General features: G+C 42.5%; 5 protein-coding genes across 5 annotated transcripts; 3 read left to right on the forward strand and 2 right to left on the reverse strand.

Annotated features, from left to right (window-relative positions):
* Nucleotides 1-3,701: 3,701 nt before the first annotated feature.
* Nucleotides 3,702-4,086, forward strand: LOC114658791 (histone H4). The gene has a single exon (XM_028810845.2). The coding sequence runs from the start codon at nucleotides 3,723-3,725 to the stop codon at nucleotides 4,032-4,034; it is 312 nt and encodes a 103-aa protein (XP_028666678.1). The 5' UTR covers nucleotides 3,702-3,722; the 3' UTR covers nucleotides 4,035-4,086.
* Nucleotides 4,087-4,806: 720 nt separating this feature from the next.
* LOC114658785 (histone H2B type 2-E-like) lies at nucleotides 4,807-5,249 on the reverse strand. The gene has a single exon (XM_028810838.1). The coding sequence runs from the start codon at nucleotides 5,232-5,234 to the stop codon at nucleotides 4,857-4,859; it is 378 nt and encodes a 125-aa protein (XP_028666671.1). The 5' UTR covers nucleotides 5,235-5,249; the 3' UTR covers nucleotides 4,807-4,856.
* A 758-nt stretch (nucleotides 5,250-6,007) lies between these two features.
* LOC114658795 (histone H2A) lies at nucleotides 6,008-6,498 on the forward strand. The gene has a single exon (XM_028810849.2). The coding sequence runs from the start codon at nucleotides 6,065-6,067 to the stop codon at nucleotides 6,449-6,451; it is 387 nt and encodes a 128-aa protein (XP_028666682.1). The 5' UTR covers nucleotides 6,008-6,064; the 3' UTR covers nucleotides 6,452-6,498.
* A 10,367-nt stretch (nucleotides 6,499-16,865) lies between these two features.
* Nucleotides 16,866-17,547, forward strand: LOC114658797 (histone H1-like). The gene has a single exon (XM_028810851.2). The coding sequence runs from the start codon at nucleotides 16,886-16,888 to the stop codon at nucleotides 17,459-17,461; it is 576 nt and encodes a 191-aa protein (XP_028666684.1). The 5' UTR covers nucleotides 16,866-16,885; the 3' UTR covers nucleotides 17,462-17,547.
* Nucleotides 17,548-17,862: 315 nt separating this feature from the next.
* On the reverse strand, nucleotides 17,863-18,261 carry LOC114658798 (histone H3-like). Its single transcript, XM_028810852.2, has one exon. It carries the CDS (start codon nucleotides 18,241-18,243, stop codon nucleotides 17,863-17,865), a length of 381 nt encoding a protein of 126 aa, XP_028666685.1. The 5' UTR covers nucleotides 18,244-18,261.
* Between the last annotated feature and the right edge of the window lie 617 nt (nucleotides 18,262-18,878).

Below are 18,878 nucleotides of genomic sequence, written 5' to 3' on the forward strand. Positions count from 1 at the left end.
CCGTAGAGTGCACGTTAGTGTGGAGCACAGTGAGATGGCCAGAATCAGAGGACCTTAGTGGACGAACAGAAGCCTAGTAATGGAGAAGGTCACTGATATACTCCAGTGCAAGGCCATTTGAAGGTTTTTAGGTTATTAATAGAATATCATATTCAATCCTGTAAGACACAGGGAGCCAGTGAAAGTGAAGCAGGATGATTGTTATATCCTCGCTGTCATCATGCATAAGGAAGGATAACATCTGGACAGGGGGCTAGTCCATCACGGGGAAAACACAATAATTCTTTGCATTTATATAGCGCTTTTCTCACTACTCAAAGCGCTCAGCAATTGCAGGTTAAGGACCTTGCTGAAGGGCCCAACAGAGCAGAGTCCCTATTGGCATTTACGGGATTCGAACCGGCAACCTTCCGATTGCCAGTGCAGATCCCTAGCCTTAGAGCCACCACTCCGCCGAACACAGTCTCACTAGAGCCAATTTTGTGACTCCAGTTCAGGTAAGCTGGACATCTTTGGACTTGGTTGAAACCTATGGTGGAGAACATGCAAGCATAATGCAGAAAGCACCCCACACACGAGCTCCAGTCTCTTTATTGCGAGGCATTAGTGCTACCATAGATCAGCTCTTTCACAGAAAAATTCCAATGCAAATTCCTTAAAGTTAAGTAATAACATTTTTGACAATTTCTTTATTTATTGTTACCTAAAAATATACAAATTACTTACCTGAACAGTACCAATGCCTCTCATTCCATGTCATTAATCACACTACTAAATTCTCCATCAGAATTCAGTTTTTGAGTGTCAGTTTAGCCTTAGAGTAACCAATAGATGCACAAATATTTAAAAAAGGCTCATTTCCTGTGAGGGCTTTGATAAACTGCTTTATTAACCGAAGTTTAATATGAAGCAGTTGTAGCAGCACTTAAACTGGATCCAACAAGTTAGGCCTCATGTCGTTTTTGGCACCAAGCTGTACCTTTTGCCTGGCTAGCCATTCCTTCTGATACCAATTTAAATTCATGGCTCTGCTGTCCCAATCATAGAGAAAACATTTCAATTTTATATGCAGAAAGCTAAAAGCAGCTGCACTGTTTTTCTGGTGTGTGTTTGTGTGCTAAAATTCATTAGCACTATTTCAAACTTTGTTTATTGTTGCTGTTGATAAGGCAGAAACCCCTTGTGCACCACTCTTGCCAGTGAAAGCAACGAGCAGCGACGTTGTTCCTTTCCATATACCAGGGCCCATGCTGTACACCTCCCAAAATGCATAGCAGTCCAAAGACGAATTGTAAAAGCTTAGCCTTGATAATAACAAGTGGAACACAGGCTTTAGCCAGATGTGGTGGTGCATGTCTGTAATCCCGGCTTCTCGGAAGGCTGTGGTTTTAGGCTCGTTTGAGCTCTGGAAGGCTGGGTGCCAGAAGCCTGTGTCAACCAGGTGACTGTGCTAAGCTCGGGTGATACCAGGTTGTATAAGAACCAGCCAGGTCAGAAACCGAGCAGGTGAAAGTTCTCATGTCGGTCATTAGACAGCCTGGGTGAGAAAGCAATACGTTTGCCTTTGTGTTAGCACATTGTTACCCATAGATTTTGTGATTTTGACTGGCATATCGCACCCGTTGTCACCTGGTCATATCTCAGTTACAATAGATTTGGAGTTTTTGTAATTGTGCAGCAAATCTAACTGAATGTACTCCTACAAGCTGCTTCTTTACTATTGATTACTTATATGTACAAGTATTTGCAATTTACTGTTGAATTACCGCTGATGAATTACAGCTGTAAATGTATACAGTGATCCCTCGCTATATCGCGCTTCGCCTTTCACGGCTTCACTCTATCGCGGATTTTATATGTAAGCATATTTAAATATATATCGTGGATTTTTTGCTGGTTCGCGGATTTCTGAGGGTAATGGGTCTTTTAATTTCTGGTACATGCTTCCTCAGTTGGTTTGCCCAGTTGATTTCATACAAGGGACGCTATTGGCAGATGACTGAGAAGCTACCCGGCTTACTTTTCTCTGTCTCTCTTGCGCTGACTTTCTCTGATTCTGATGTAGGGGGTGTGAGCAGGGGGGCTGTTCGCACACCTAGACGATACGGATGCTCGTCTAAAAATGCTGAAAGATTATCTTCACGTTGCTACCTTCTGTGTGCAGCTGCTTCGTGAAGTGACATGCTGCACGGTGCTTCGCATACTTAAAAGCTCAAAGGGCACGTATTGATTTTTGACTTTGTTTTTCTCTCTCTCTGCTCCTGACGGAGGGGGTGTGAGCTGCCGCCTTCAACAGCTTTGTACCGGCGGTGCTTCGCATACTTAAAAGCCAAACAGCTGTATTGATTTGTTTGCTTTCCTCTCTGTTTCCTTTGAAGAGGAAGATATGTTTGCATTCTTTTAATTGTGAGACAGAACTGTCATCTCTGTCTTGTCATGGAGCACAGTTTAAACTTTTGAAAAAGAGACAAATGTTTGTTTGCAGTGTTTGAATAACGTTCCTGTCTCTCTACAACCTCCTGTGTTTCTGCGCAAATCTGTGACCCAAGCATGACAATATAAAAATAACCATATAAACATATGGTTTCTACTTCGCGGATTTTCTTATTTCGCGGGTGGCTCTGGAACGCAACCCCCGCGATGGAGGAGGGATTACTGTACATACACTTTGATCATGTGTTCATCTGTGAGATCTACATAAAAACAAAGAAGCAAAAACTGCTGTGTGCAATAAAATATTTTCAGGTTCATGGCATGTACAATTGCCAAAGGGGAATTTATTCATTCCTTCCTTTTCTTCTTTTAATGTTATTATAACTCCCATACTGTCTTCTTCTTCTTTTGGCTGCTCCCGTTAGGGGTTTTTCACAACGGATCATCTTCTTCCATATCTTTCTGTCCTCTGCATCTTCCATTTAGAGATCGAATAATAAACAGCGACATTTCATCCAGGATTGTGTGTGCAGAACTTTATGCCAGCAAGCCTGGGAAAAACTCAGGTTCAAACATTTTATGTATGGATGTAATATGAGCCGCCCCCAAAAATGTTAAAAACAAAGAAGGGTTAAAAATACATATGATTTGGAGTAATTAATTAAAAACTTCACTTGTTGTGGGTGAAAAAAAAACTCTAAGTAAAAGAGGGTAAATTAAATATACAATGTATTGCAATTATGAGTATTGAATTCAAAAATCAATGTTTTCATGAAGATGAGGAATTCTAGTCTCAGAATAATCAAACAAGACTTTGATTATAGTTTGAATGAATTTGCGCCTAAAATATGTGTTCGTGTAATTTAAAATGGCATGCGGAGTGGGCGCGGATTATAAGAATATACTTTCGGGCATTTTTTTTTTTTCGTTTTCTCATCAAAACCAACCAAACGCACAGTTTTTCCCAATGTCTGAAAAGGTGCGACTTATCGTTCGCACCAAGAAGCATAGCCAGAAAGTAGATTTCAAGAAAGCCTAATGGTATCACTCATTTAACAGCTTCCATAACTCTCATTCAAATTCGATTCCACAAGGCGGGTTAGCTTCTTTGTTCTTGTGACTTGTGCTCGGAAGCAAAAGAAAAATTTTCAAAGTGCGAGTTCCTAAAAGCCCGCGCAGACATTTCCTGTGCTGTGTTCGAGCAGGTCGTCGTTTTATTTATATCAGGCGAGGACCCATTGGTTAGTCATAACAGTTGCTGACTAGTTTAAGTGTAGTATAAAGCAAATATGTCTGGTCGTGGTAAAGGTGGAAAGGGACTTGGTAAGGGTGGCGCAAAGCGTCATCGCAAGGTTCTGCGGGACAATATCCAAGGTATTACAAAGCCTGCTATTCGCCGTTTGGCTCGACGAGGGGGAGTGAAGCGAATTTCTGGCTTGATTTACGAAGAAACTCGCGGTGTATTGAAAGTGTTCTTGGAGAATGTCATCCGAGATGCTGTGACTTACACTGAGCATGCCAAGAGAAAGACCGTGACCGCCATGGATGTGGTATACGCTTTGAAGAGGCAGGGTCGTACTCTGTATGGCTTCGGAGGTTAAGTGTCAATCAAGATGTAAACTAAACTACCCAAAGGCTCTTTTCAGAGCCACCCACGTTTTCTACTTAGAGAGCTTTTCTTGTAGTGTAATATACTTAATTCTCAAGACCGTCCTTGATGAGCTTAAGGCTGTCTACTAACGAGGCGTTTTAAGGCCACTTCCAAGGCAGTGAAAATTCCTACAAGAGAAAACCAGTAAAAGTAGCAACCCATTATCCCAGTCTCATTAGGGAATTGCTAGTGGCCGTCCGCTTTTCCTAAGCTTTTATCGCTGGGCTGCGGGTTTAGTTTTAAAGGCCATTAATTTAACGCTCATACCCAGAGCGGTTGGAATTGATTTGGCAATACAATTGTCCTCTTTCTCGGTTTTAAGAGACGATGTAAACGTCTGCCTGGGATCAGAATAACTTAAACAGTCGCCACAAGCTAACTAAAAAGCGGGCGAGGGAAGATCACGCTTGTGTACGGGAAAGTGAATACTGTACACCAAAAACATTGCTCAATTAACCTTTAATCTGTTTCGAGCTGCTGTATTGCTAAGCAAGCCATGTCCGCAGGCACCCCCAATCTTAGGAAGTTAGATTTATAGAAATCTTGTGAATTTATGGGATTGTCCGTGTTTGCCCTGTAAACATCAAGTGCGCAGACTTCTGCATATGTGAGGGACGGGGTTCCGAGGCGCCAAATAGAAATTTCCCAAATATGGGAAAATGAATATAGACATCAGGAAAACGGATTTCCAGGTTAATGGAGCTCATTTTTTAGAGTAGGTGTGTGGCTCTGAAAAGAGCCGTTCAGTTTCAAGCAAAAGTAGTCTTGAAGATTATTTGGAGCTGGTATACTTGGTAACAGCCTTAGTGCCTTCGGACACAGCGTGCTTAGCTAGCTCTCCCGGTAGTAGGAGCCTTACAGCAGTCTGGATCTCGCGGGAAGAAATGGTTGAGCGTTTATTATAGTGTGCTAGGCGAGAAGCTTCTCCGGCGATGCGCTCGAAGATGTCGTTCACAAACGAGTTCATGATTCCCATTGCTTTAGATGAAATGCCAGTATCGGGATGAACTTGCTTCAATACCTTGTACACATAGATGGAATAACTTTCTTTCCTGGACTTTCTTCGTTTTTTCCCACTCTTGGCTTGGCTCTTAGAAACGGCTTTCTTCGAACCCTTTTTGGGGGCAGAGGCGGCTTTCGGCTCAGCCATTGTTATAGATCTTTAAAAATCTGAGAGGTGCGACTCCGCTGGTTCCTCTTTTTAAAAGCAGTCATGCAAATGAGACGTGCTGCAGCGAAGAGGCGTAGTCACCAATCGCAAGCGTGTAGCCGTGTCCCTCCTTTAAGGCTCGACCGTTACGTTACGAATTGGACAAAATTCGCGCGCGCACGTTTGTGACGAGATTTCTGTTTTCAAAGGTATATTTCAAAGAATTTTTTCTTCACGCTCTTTTCCCACCTGCTTTAGAACAGTTACTACAGGTGTAAGATATGATATATGTTATCAGCTTAGCAAAGGAGACTTAAACAATTTGACCATCATCACAAGAGATCAAATTCGTAGGACTGATGGATTCTAGATACAGAGAAGCTCTGTAATCTGTATGCGAAGGCAGTAAATGCAGAACAAGATTTACTATAGTGTTATTATTATTCAGCCCTTCCTGCTCAAATAGTTATTTTCCTTGTATAGCGCTTTGAGCAAATATAGATAAAGAATATCAGTCCAATGAATTCCAGAAAGAGAGAGGTAATGTGTAAATTTATTTTTTTAATGTATACATGTAGAACAGGTACGATCAAAACAACAGAAAAGGCACATTATTCTTATTGTTCGGAGCTTTATTTTTGAGCTTTGATGCGTTGTTCAAACGGTTTCGAGGGCCACGCCTTGGAGTCGCCGCAAGCCGAGTGACGTAGAAGAAAAATGCAAATCAGCAGTCAGTTCATTCGCTCGTCGCGCACAAAGGGAGTCTATAAAAGCGCAACGCCGGCTACCTCGAGAATTCTAGTGTGAGTACTTGCTGTGTGTAACTTAAGATGTCTGGAAGAGGAAAGACTGGTGGTAAGGCACGTGCTAAGGCTAAGACTCGCTCTTCTCGTGCTGGTTTGCAGTTCCCGGTTGGTCGTGTTCACAGGCTCCTGAGGAAAGGCAACTATGCTGAGCGGGTGGGTGCTGGTGCTCCTGTCTACTTGGCTGCCGTGCTCGAGTATCTGACCGCTGAAATTCTTGAATTGGCCGGGAATGCTGCCCGCGATAACAAGAAAACCAGAATCATCCCTCGCCACCTTCAGCTGGCTGTGCGTAACGATGAGGAGCTCAATAAGTTGTTGGGTGGCGTGACCATCGCTCAGGGTGGTGTGCTGCCCAACATTCAGGCCGTCCTTCTGCCCAAGAAGACCGAGAAAGCAGTTAAGAGCAAGTAAGCTGAGGCGATCTGTATATCGACAACAACGGCTCTTTTCAGAGCCACCCATCTATTCTGTATAGAGCTTTTTTTCTATTGAAACACTGCTTCTTGGTCGTGCTGCAGAGCATTTTAATCATTGGTATTTTGTTTTTCGTGAGTGGAGTCCACCTTTGCAACATGTTCATTGATGAATAAAGATTCGTATTTTTACGTTTTTCTCTATTAAAATCGTGTAAGGGCTTGATCTAAGATTTAGACACCTGAGTAGTATGACATAGTCGGGCTGGTACTAGTGCTTGTTAATTTCCCATCCTGCTGAGGTGGAACTTAATGCCAGTAACCATCTTGATTTCCTATGTTAGATGGCATAAATGTGGGGTTCTGCACATGGGAGGGGAAACGGTGAAAAGGACCAAATAAAAACGTGCTCCTTAAACTGCACAATTCCCATTTACTCTTGGTTTAAGATCATCCAGGTTAACCTGCAATTACAAACAAATGCAGAAGAAATTCAATATGTATGTTCTCACGTGTATTCAATGTGAGTAAACTCCTCTTTAATGAAACTGATACATGTGAACATACAGCAGTATTAGTTGATATATCAAGTTCAAGCACTTTGTCATTGTGTAACACAACGAAATTACTTTTTGTGACAGCCCCAAGGTGCATTTAAAGAAAAGTCGAATAATTCCAAATATGTCATATAACAGTGTTAAGTGATCAAGTAACCAGAGCAAATTATTATTATTGCTCAAAGTACTGCAGCAAAAATTGTTGTTGCACCTGTTAATGAATAGTACATTACATATTCTACAATCTGTTGTATTACATTAGTATATTGCACATTACCAATACAGTTTATTGCACATGTTCAATTAAAAATGGTCTCAGACTGAGGAGATTCAGAGTTCAGAAAGTTTATGGCAGATGGGAAAAAAAGCTCTTTTTTAGTCTGTTTGTGTGTACACGGATTGACCTAAAGCGTCTGCCTGACGGGAGGAGCTCAAACAAAGAATTTCCAGGGTGTGTTTTGTCCTTGAGAATGTTTTTGGCCCTTCTCACACAGTGAGTCTTATACGAGAGTTCAAGTGATGGCAGTTCAAGTCCCTATAATGGCCTCTGCTGTTTTTACGACCCGCTGCAGGGCTTCTTGAGCAGCCTTGGTGCAGCTGTTGTACCTGCAGGCCATCATGCAGTTAGTTAAAATGCTCTCTGTAGTGCATCTATAGAAATTAACCAGCAGCTTCTGGGGGAGGTCAGCTCTCCTTAGGTTCCTGTTGTGGTGCTTTGCCTATTATAGCCAAGTTGTTGTCAGCCCAGGACAGGTCCTCTGAGATGGTGATTCCTAGAAACTTAAAGCTGGAAACTCCACAGCATCTGCATTGATTGCTATCGGACTGTGATTGGTCTTTTTAGTGGTCCTAAAGTCCAGAATAACTTCTTTGGTCTTTTTGGTATTTAAGACCAGGTTGTTGGTGTTGCATCATTCTGTCAGATTCTGAACCTCTTCCCTATATGCAGCTTCACTGTTGTCTGTTACAAGCCCGATGACAGTCGTATCATCTGCAAATTTAACAATAATGTTTGATTGGTGCATGGGTTGACAGTCATGGGTGAAGAGTGCATAGAGAAGGGGACTTAGTACACATCCTTGCGGAACACCAGTGCTCAGGGTTAGGGTGGAGGATATGTGTTTGCTCATCCTGACAGACTGGGGGCGGTTGGTGAGAAAATCCAGTAACCATTTGCATATGGACGGAGGAAGTCCTACTGCATAGAGTTTTTGGATAAGCTGGTTAGGTATGATGGTGTTAAATGCAGAGCTGTAGTCAATGAAGAGCATCCTAACATAGGCGTTGGGCTTTTCCAGGTGCGAGAGGGCAGCATGTATAGCCACACAGATGGCGTTCTCAGCTGATCTGTTTGACTGATAGGCAAACTGGTGTTGGTCTAGATCAGCTGGGATGGAGGCTTTGATGTGGGTGATTACCAGTCGTTCAAAGCACTTTGCGATGACAGGGGTGAGAGCAACTTGTCGATAGTCATTAAGACAGGTTATCCTCGTTTTTTTGGGAACAGGTACAATGGTTGTGGATTTCAGGCACAAGGGGACTACACCTGAGGAGAGAGAGAGATTGAATATGTCTGTAAATACCTTCACTAATTGGTCAGCGCAGGCCTGGAGCACACATCCTTGTACAATATCAGGACCTGCTGCCTTCCTTGTATTGATGTTTTCGAGTGCCCGCCGCACATCATGCATGTGTACGACCAAAGGCTGTGAGTCTCCGTTTAGCTCGAAGCTGACTGAAGGCTGGTTATTGTCCTTGTCGAACCGTACAAAGAAACTGTTAAGTTCCTCTTCTAGGTTGGCATTGTTATTGGCCAGTGTGTCTTGTACGTCATTTTTCTTTTTGTAATCCGTGATTAATCGGATGCCTTGCCACATCCGCTGTGAGTTTGAGTTACTGTCAAAGTCCTCCTCAATCCGTTGTTTGTACATTAGTTTAGCAGACTTGATGCCCTTTCTGAGGTTGGCTCTGGCAGCTCTATAGGCTGAGGTGTCTCCTAATTTAATGGCTTTGTCCCTTTCCCTGAGTAGCTGTTTGACTTCACTATTCATCCATGGTTTCTTATTTGGGTAGACCTTAATCCTTTTGTTGACAGTGACATTGTCCTCACAGTAAATAATATATGACAGCACAGATGAAGTATATGTCTCTAAGTCTGTCTGATGAGAAAATATATTCCAGTCTGTTTGTTCAAAGCGGTCCTGGAGTTGGCAAATGGCCATTTCAGGCCAAACTTTAACAGTCTTGCTAATTGGATTAGTACTGCTGATAAGGGCTTTGTGCGCTGGAACAAGAGACAAAGAGATATGATCAGATTTGCCTAGGTGGGGGCGTGGAATGACCTTATAGGCGTCTTTTATGTTTGTATAGATGTGGTCTAATGTGTTTTCCCCTCTGGTTTTACAATGTACATGCTGATAAAATCTGGGGAATACATCCTTAAGATTCGCTTGATTAAAATCCCCAGCAATGATAAAAACTGCATCAGGATGCGAGTTCTGTTGTTTACTGATAATGTCAAACAATTTTTCAAGCGCTGACTTAACATTAGCCTGAGGAGGTATGTATACTGCCGTAACAATAACGACGGTGTATTCCCTCGGTAGATAAAACGGTCGGCATCTTAGCATCATATATTCCACGTCCGGACAACAAAACTTGTTGATTACAGTTATATTAGTGCACCAAGCATTATTAGTATAGACACACAGCCTTCCACCTGTTTTCTTACTGGAATCGGGGGTTCGATCGGTTCGATGGAGTGTGCAACCTGCAAGCTCAACTGCGGTATGGTGGGATCCAGCCACGTCTCCGAAAAAATCAAAAGGTAGCAGTCCCTTGTAGTTTTATGTGTGGAAATATTTTATTTGTGAGTGATCTAGTATTCGCAAGAAAAATGCTAGGAAGAGGGGTTTTATGCGGAGCAGCCTTTAGCCTAGTTAGTAATCCTGCTCGCTTGCCACTTTTTTGCTTCCTCTCCCTGCGCCGTCTACATGGCTATCTTCTAAGTATAGGAGTCATCGTAGGTCCCGGTGATCTGAGAATCTCCTGTGGTATTGCTTCTGTGTTATAATGATTATCTTTGCCATTAGAGCCGATCTGTAGAAGCTTTTGAAGAATGTAGTGGATGTTTGCTTCCGTGTGTAAAGCGATGAAAGTCAATATTAAGAAAAATAATAGTAGAAAAGAGCGCCTATTCGGGGAGCACTAAGCCGCAGTGTCTGTGCGCGCCGCCATTGTCTGAGTATCCTTCATTACCTAATGTATGTTGCTATTGCTCAATACTGCATTGGTCAGTTTGATTGATAAACTGCTATTAAATATAGCTGTGGTCAAGATGGATGATATATTTTTGAAGGACAAGTTTGTCTGACTCACCCTCTCTGTCTCTATTGTTTCTTACAGTGAGGGGTGAACAGCCAGATAAACACCTGGCAGGAGAAGTGGGCACCTTTTTTTTTTTTTTTTGGTGCAACAGTAATTTTCAAAATTTTTATTTGTAGAAAATATAATGTACCAAGACAAAGTCCTCTGCTGACCTCAATCATTATGCTTCTCATAAGCCTTGTTTTCTCCACAGCTTCTGGGCAAGCAGAGTAGGAATATACAGACCTGGGGTCTCATGCATAACGCCATGTGTAGAATTCGCACTATAACATGATGTAAGCACAAAAGCGGAAATGTGCTTATGCATAAAAAAATCCAGATGCATAAATCTGTGCGAACGCCAGCTTCCACGTTCTTCTGCTACATAAATCCTGGTCAGCGTGAAAAGTAACGCACGTGCACGCGCCTGCTATCCCGCCCCAACTCCTCCCAGAATAATGCATCTTTGTATATGCAAATCAATATAAACAGCCCATAAGCTCAGCGTTCTGTGAAAAGAAACGAGGGAAAATAGAAGAATTTCAGCAAATACCAAGTGGAGGCAAAGAAAAATGTACTATTTGTTGATTTAAACAGTGGGATAAACAACAAAAGGAAGTTGTGACATAGCGTGTCGGAGAAACTCGAAAGCTGAAGTTCACAAAGTCTCACAGTGACCGAAATTAAAAAGAAGTTGTCAGATATCAAAGTCGCTGTGAAAAGGTTGTAGCCCACCGTCTGAGTGTCATATGAAAGCTTATTAGTGTACAGAGAAAAAAAAAAGGCATACAGTGGGGAAAAAAGCACGAAATGTCAACTTTAATCTCGAAATTTCCTCTTTAATCACGTAGTTTATTTTGTCATTAAAGTAGAACATCAAAAACTTAATTTACTAGTTTCTCAAATCCCATCGTAACTAGAGTAGCACGTTAAATGCTTTGTTTTGTATTAGATCTTCTATGTGTGTGAATCACTACGTGCTTCCGGGCTTTCTCTTCCTCTGACAGGGCACAGAATCCATTACATTCATAATATTACAGCTCTCTGAAGAATTAAAATATTGAGAAGTAAACGTGATATCATTTTCATGATGATAGGAGTTAAAGCATGATATTAAACATGGGAACACGGTGGCACAGTGATTGTTCATGTCTCACACAAGATGCTTGCTCCGCCATGCGCGACTTTCGCTGAAATACTTTATTACAGAAGTACTGTCTCTTTCAAACGTACTAACCACCAATTCCTGTTCTTACTTTTCTTTCTCCAAATACCCAATTGCCACACAATCAGCTCTGTAATAAACGTGAGGCCAACTGTAAGCTTAGAACGCCGATTCTTCAAAACTTTTAAGGAACATTGAAATATCTTCATAATGTTTAATTATTCTATCCATCTATCCTTCCAGTGTCGTGCCAGCCACATCAAGAATACAGTGCGTGGCAGGAACAATCCATGAACGAAGCTCCAGCTCCTCACTAGCACTGCGGCACTGTGTAGTTAAAGTTAAAGTTTTATCTGTATAATATAATAAACATTTTGCTGCATTTCATCTTAAAACATTACATCATCATCATATGTAAATACGCACTTTATAAAGTGGGTCAGGTTGTGCAATATTATAACTGTATCGCAAGTTTACAGTGAGGTAATTGTACTTATAAGTACAAAAAGTTCTACAAGGAGCACTTGATGGACTGATTGAGTGCGTTTAGAGTTCTTGGGATGAAACTGTTTGTGAACTGCGAGGTCCATACAGGAAAGACTGTGAAGCGTTTGTCAGATGAGAGCAGTTCAAATAGCGAATGGCTGAGGCAGCGTGTGCTTGATGCTGTATACTGATAATTCTCTTTCCTATCAGCTGCTGTACAGCTGTGATTCACATTCAGATACAGTGATATAAATGCTCCGAGTGGTGCAGTGAGAGTAATTTGGAAAAAGATGATCCGATGTGGCAACCCCTAACGAGAGCAGCTGAAAGAAGAAGAAGAAGAAGGTGCAGTGAGAGTAACAACGCTAAAGCAGTTATGGTATTTGGAATAGTTTGGCCATTCTGTGGACCATTATATTGTTACAGATTAATTACAATCAGATGCATTAAACTAATAAACAATATGCGGTGTGATATTTGCCTGGACACCACCAGTCGGAGACCACATCTTTATCCACAAGACCTTTTATTCTTGTCATAACACGCACAATTCAGTCCCGCACAAGTCCCACAATGCTTCTAGCCCTAGCCCTTCCCTTCTCCTGGGCCTTCTCTCTCCTTGTCCCTGGGCCATCTATACATTCTCTCCAGGAGCTTCGTCTTCGTCCTGGTCCTGGTCCTGCTCCTGCTCCTGACTCCAGCTCCTTGATTGGAGGGAGGCGGCCCCTCTTATCCTCACCTGGATGAGCTCCAGCTGCTCTCCACGACGTCACGTCCTGGTGTGGCAGAAGTGTCAAGAGAGCACCCGGAAGCACTCCGGGTGACCCTGGAAGGATCGTCCTCCATTGGTGTGGTGGAAGTAAATAAGTCCCAGGCTCCATGAGGCTCGGGGCGCCCCCTGGCGGTGACCAGAGGCCCCAACGGTTTTGAGCCTCCCTGCTCTCCTTCCGTGGGCCTCTTCTGCTCCAGGGCGGTTGCCCCCTCGTGGCCCGGAGGACAAATATGCCACCACCTAGTCCTTCCAGGCGTCCCGGCTGGGTCTGACTCCCAGCCATGTACGACGGCGGTGTATTTATAAAGCCGCGTTAGGGATGTGGATCTGAAAAATAAAGGAAAACCACACAGGAACAGTATCACAGCTTTGACGCTGGGTGCCACCAGTCTGCAAAACCGAGCAGAGAAATTGCATACGACAAGTTTAGGTTTTATACATCGTGATTTGAACGTGGAAACATTCTTACGCAACATTTTTGTGCATACGCACCGTTTATACATGAGGCCCCTGGTCATTCAAATGTAGAAACTGATTTATTGTAAATTTTTGATTGTCTACAAAAGCTGAATTTATCTGAAATGTAGGAATTATACTTCAAGTATTTCAAAAGTGGTGGGTGCATAGATAGAGTGAAATGCACTATATGATAGATAGATAGATAGATAGATAGATAGATAGATAGATAGATAGATAGATAGATAGATAGATAGATAGATAGATAGATAGATAGATAGATAGATAGATAGATAGATAGATAGATAGATAGATAGATAGATAGAAATGAAAAGCACTATATAGATAGGTAAATAGATATAAGTGGCACTATATGATAGATAGATACCCCCTCAAAGACACATAAGAATAACAAAAAAGATGAAAACTTGTGACTCTGTTAAACATTAAAGTGCAGTCACAGTGAGGCAGGATAAAGGTGTGTAGCACAGGTAGAAAGAAGCCCCAGTGGTATCTCTTGTAACAATTATGCTGAATACTTGGCTGTGTGGTGTTGTTCAAAATGACTGTTTTGTCTTTGAGAGTGCATGCGATAAATGAGCTTGCCTTCTTAATCAGTTTGTTGATTCAGTGGGCCTGACTTGAAATGATGTTACCAGCCCAGCACACCACAGTGTATAAAATCACAGTGAAAATCACTGTAGTAGCCATCTATCCATCAATCTTCTTAAGGATCACAGGGTTACTTGAGCCTATTCCTGTAGTCTTAGGTTGCAAGGCAGAAGACAGAAATGGACCCACCTAGGTGGGCTAAGAAAGTCACGCCAAAGCCCAGAACCTGCATGTCTTTGGACTGTTAGAGCAAAATGAAGCACCTGGAGGAAAGACATTTAATATAGGGAGGAAAAAGAATACTCCACACTGGGAACAACCAGGGGTGAGAACCTCAGTCACCATGTTGTGGGGCAGCAGTACAGCCATTGTACCACCCATAATGGTTACAGAATATGTAACGGATGTTACTACTCACATTAAAGGAACAACGTCTACAGAGAAAGAAAGAGTCTTCTCTTCCTTTGGTTAAATATTTCCTTGGTGGTACTTCAGTCCAATTCATGCAACACTCGCATGCCAAAATGCAGGACTGTGAAGTCGTACACTGAGACACTTTTAGGTAACTGAGCTCAAATACTACTCCAAATACTGTCCACGCAGCGCTCACACATAGAGTGGTCAGATTAGAAAATTAGAAATATGGGACGCTCTTAAAATCTCTCTCTATATATTGAGGCTAAGGATCTGCGCTGGCATCCCAAAGGTTGCCGGTTCGAATCCCCGTCACTACCAAAAGAGATGCTACTCTGCTGGGCCCTTGAGCAAGGCCCTTAACCTTCAATTGCTCCAGGGGTGCTGTACAATGGCTGACCCTACACTCTGACCTCAAGGGATATGCAAAAAGATGCATTTCACTGCATGTTGTCCCGTTTAACTATGTATGTAACAAATAAATAATTATTAATTATTATTATTATATTACTATAGGGCGACACGGTGGCGCAGTGGTAGCGCTGCTGCCTCGCAGTTGGGAGACCTGGGGACCTGGGTTCGCTTCCCGGGTCCTCCCTGCATGGAGTTTGCATGTTCTCCCCATTGTCTGCGTGGGTTTCCTCCGGGCGCTCCGGTTTCCTCCCACAGTCCAAAGACATTCAGGTTAGGTGGATTGGCGATTCTAAATTGGCCCTAGTGTGTGCTTGGTGTGTGGATGTGTTTGTGTGTGTCCTGCGGTGGGTTGGCACCCTGCCCGGGATTGGTTCCTGCTTTGTGCCCTGTGTTGGCTGCGATTGGCTCCAGCGGACCCCCGTGACCCAGTGTTCGGATTCAGCGGGTTGGAAAATGGATGGATGGATGGATATTACTATATATATATATATATATATAAATGTATACATGACCCCTACACACCCAGACCAATATATTATATAAAAGTATAGACATAAGTTAGAAACATAAAACAAGGATTTTAATGGGTTATGAGGAAAACAAAAGTAAAATCATTTGAAAATGATTTAATACAAGCTAAAAAAATTCTGTAAAAGTGAAATCATTTGAAAATATTTATTTAATACAGACAACAGAGAAATATTATTATTTAATACAGGCAGTTAGAAAAAAAGTGAGCCTTGGCGAGTAGTAAGAACACACTTTGTCGACCCTTTATGTTGCAATGCTGATCCAGAACTGCACAGCAGTGCTGCTGGAGAACAAAACGGTAAGAGTGTCGCTGTCCTCAGCCAACCATAGTAACTGAACAAGTTGCAAACAGGCAGCAAACACTCGTTTCCTCTTTTCATTTGGGTTATTTTCATTAAGAGAATCTGAGAAAAGACAGTATAATTACTTATAAAGTTACAACTACGTACCGTACGAAGGTAGTAAAAATATATTTTTATTCCGAAATTTGAAAATGAACTAAATATGGGACATTTGGGTATCCCTAAAAGGTCATTACGGGACAGGGGATAAAATTATCAAATATGGGACATGTCCTGTATATAAGGGATGTCTGGCAACCCTACTCACACACATTCTTTATGTTTTAGTGATTTTTTTGGTCCAGCTTTTCAGGTGGTGTTTTGGATTAGTCAACCTGCTACTCCAAATGGACCCAGTGTGTCAGTGTGAGTGTGGCGTTCAATTGGGTATCTCCTGGCAAAGTTTCTGCTCCCACTTGAGGCCCGAAGCTTCCGGAGACAGCCTCTGTCTTAACTGTCTCTCTGACTCTCAAGTTGCATTGAAGTGTGGTCAGGAAACTGGAGTATAGATTATTGCTCTCCAGTGGAATTTGATTGTGATTGTCTTCATTCTCTTATTTACACTTTCTTATCTTAACTTAAAAGTATACACAGATGGAGCAAACAGGTTTTGATCAATCTATCTATGGAAAAGCTGAACATGGAAGAGGAGATTGAAATAAAGGTTAGTCATTGGGAATTTTGATATGTCGTTCATTTCTAAAAATGTATTTTGTCGTGTGTAATAATCAAACCTCTATTCTATGTCATGTGATATCTTAATAAAGCAGACTGGATCCATCTTATGACAAATTTCTCAAGGGCAATCATCTGAAATAAAATGCAGTTTTACAACACGTGATTTTTAAATTAATTCTACTCTTGTCAGTGTGTTAATTTGATCTTGATTTTCTGACGATTTTTCGATTTAAAATTTAAAAAAAAAACAGCAGTATTGGCACACGTATCTATTATTATTCCTGCTGGCTTCCACTGTGAAAGAACGTACAGTCACCGAGTGTTTGTAACGAAAGTCGCGTTATGCGTTGCCATTTCTCTTTATCTGGCCGTTCAGCCGCACCTTCTTTTTAAAGGATGCCATCTGCCCTGTTAACAACATGTTTCCGTCAATATTTCTCAACGTCGCAGAGTTGATTTTTCCGATTTCTTCTTCCAAAAAATTGGGATTTAGTGAAAACAGAAAGGACGCTTATCAGGTCTCTTGGTACGTGCAGCACGCGCGCTGATTGAGTCTGCACGGTTCTCATCAGCCTAATATGAGCGGCCGAGACGCGCCTCCCTGCAGACTTACAGAGAAATCAAAGTGTGTTTGTTTGAAATGGCAGAAACAGCTCCAGCAGCCGCGCCGAAGAAGAAAGCGAGCGCGAAGCCTAAAATGACTGGCCCTAGCGTCTCTGATTTGATTGTCAAGGCTGTATCGGCTTCAAAGGAGCGCCACGGACTGTCTTTCGCTGGGCTCAAGAAGGCTCTTGCGGCGGGCGGCTATGATGTGGAGAAAAATAACGCCCGCGTGAAACTGTCCGTAAAAAGTCTTGTGAGTAAAGGCTCTCTCGTGCAGACAAAGGGTACTGGTGCCTCCGGATCATTTAAAATCAATAAACAGACAGAGGCAAAGGAGAAAGGCACGAAGAAAAAGGCCGCTCCGAAGAAGCCAGCAGCGAAAAAGCCTGCTGCCGCAAAAAAAGTACAGAAGCCGGCAGCTAAGAAACCCGCGACAGCCAAGAAAACTGTTAAGCCTGCAGCAGCAGCCAAGAAATCCGCCAAGAGCCCCAAGAAAGCGAAGCCGGCTGCCAAGCCCAAAAAGACAGTTAAGAGCCCGAAAAAAGCCAAAGTAGCTAAGGCTAAAGCGGCCAAACTTAAAACTGTAAAGAGGGCTGCACCAAAAAGGAAGTGAGCGTTCACATTACCTGGTATTCGTATATACAAACGGCTCTTTTAAGAGCCCCTATCTCCGCAAGAAAGGGCAAATCTATTGTGTAACACGTTTAAGGTCCGAGGGCGTTGCTAGCTATGCGTCCTAATGGCTGTGATTTTCGTCCCTCTCCCCTAAATTCAGTTTTGGTTAGAGCACTCGCTCGTTGAACACTCATTCGTGTTATTTTTAGGGAAGCCCTTGAATGTGCACACTCTGTAGGGATGTTTGGGACTTTTATTGCCTTGCAGGGATAAAAGTAGCGAGCATACTTTTCTTCTACCGAGTTTCTAGGTTTGTGTAAGGGCGATGTGACAACGCGAGGTTTACCTTCGTACAGAAAGGACTTTTTTTTTCCTCTAAAGTTGTGTCCTTATGCACGTTCACCACGAATGCGACGAGCCAGCTGGATGTCCTTCGGCATTATGGTTACTCTTAGCGTGGATTACGTACAGATTGGTGTCTTCAAACAGACCGACCAAGTAAGCCTCGCTGACTGCGGAGCTCTGGAAACGAAGATCAGTCTTGAAATCCTGGGCGATTTCTCTTACAAATCTCTGGAAAGGCAGCTTGCGGATAAGCAATTCGGTGGACTTCTGGTAACGACGGATCTCTCGCAGAGCTACAGTGCCAGGCCTGTAACGGTAAGGCTTGTTCACGCCACCGGTAGCAGGAGCGCTCTTACGAGCTGATTTAGCGGCGAGTTGTTTTCGGGGAGCTTTACCACCAGTAGATTTACGAGCCGTCTGCTTTGTTCTTGCCATTTCGACAACTTACACGATCTGTAGAAAAAAGAGTAGCTCACAGCGCGTTATATTGACGTTTTATTGGTTTTTGATTTGATGAAAGGAGGGCGTGTACACTTGTAGGCTCTGCCTAGAAGTCTCCTTTCGATTGCTCATCCTAGAGCTCGGCGCGCAATTTGAACGCAGGCTTTGTTTCCGTGCCCTCGCCACCTAACAGCCGTCAACAATTCACACAAAACCAGCGCGTTAAATGCCTTTTACCCTCCTTTATTACAATGTCTGATTTACCGTAATGTTTTATTATGGACATAATGCACTCGAAGAACGCGAAAGAGAAAGGGGACGTAAATACTGTCAGTAGTGTTTCTTCCAGCTCCAAACTAGGACAGGCACAAGTGGCTGCAGGTTTTCATCCTAACCGTTTCCTTAATTAGTGACCTGTTTTTGTGCCCAATTAACTTCTTTTAAATTAAGTTTATATGAATTGCTCTTTAAGACTCAGACACCTTGATTTTTTTTACTTAATTAGCAACCAAACAATGAGATGCAAAATGAGCCAAAACCAGAACAACAAAACCAACATTGTCGATCATACAATATCTGAAAAAAAAAAAAAAAAGAAATATGAAGGTCTCAGGAATGTTGATTTGCTC

Source organism: Erpetoichthys calabaricus, chromosome 10, assembly GCF_900747795.2.
Source record: "Erpetoichthys calabaricus chromosome 10, fErpCal1.3, whole genome shotgun sequence".
NCBI classification, from domain to species: domain Eukaryota; kingdom Metazoa; phylum Chordata; class Cladistia; order Polypteriformes; family Polypteridae; genus Erpetoichthys; species Erpetoichthys calabaricus.

Coding starts and splice junctions, on each gene's coding strand:
- LOC114658791 (XM_028810845.2), top strand. CDS start 3,723: ATGTCTGGTCGTGGTAAAGGTGGAAAGGGACTTGGTAAGGGTGGCGCA.
- LOC114658785 (XM_028810838.1), bottom strand. CDS start 5,234: ATGGCTGAGCCGAAAGCCGCCTCTGCCCCCAAAAAGGGTTCGAAGAAA.
- LOC114658795 (XM_028810849.2), top strand. CDS start 6,065: ATGTCTGGAAGAGGAAAGACTGGTGGTAAGGCACGTGCTAAGGCTAAG.
- LOC114658797 (XM_028810851.2), top strand. CDS start 16,886: ATGGCAGAAACAGCTCCAGCAGCCGCGCCGAAGAAGAAAGCGAGCGCG.
- LOC114658798 (XM_028810852.2), bottom strand. CDS start 18,243: ATGGCAAGAACAAAGCAGACGGCTCGTAAATCTACTGGTGGTAAAGCT.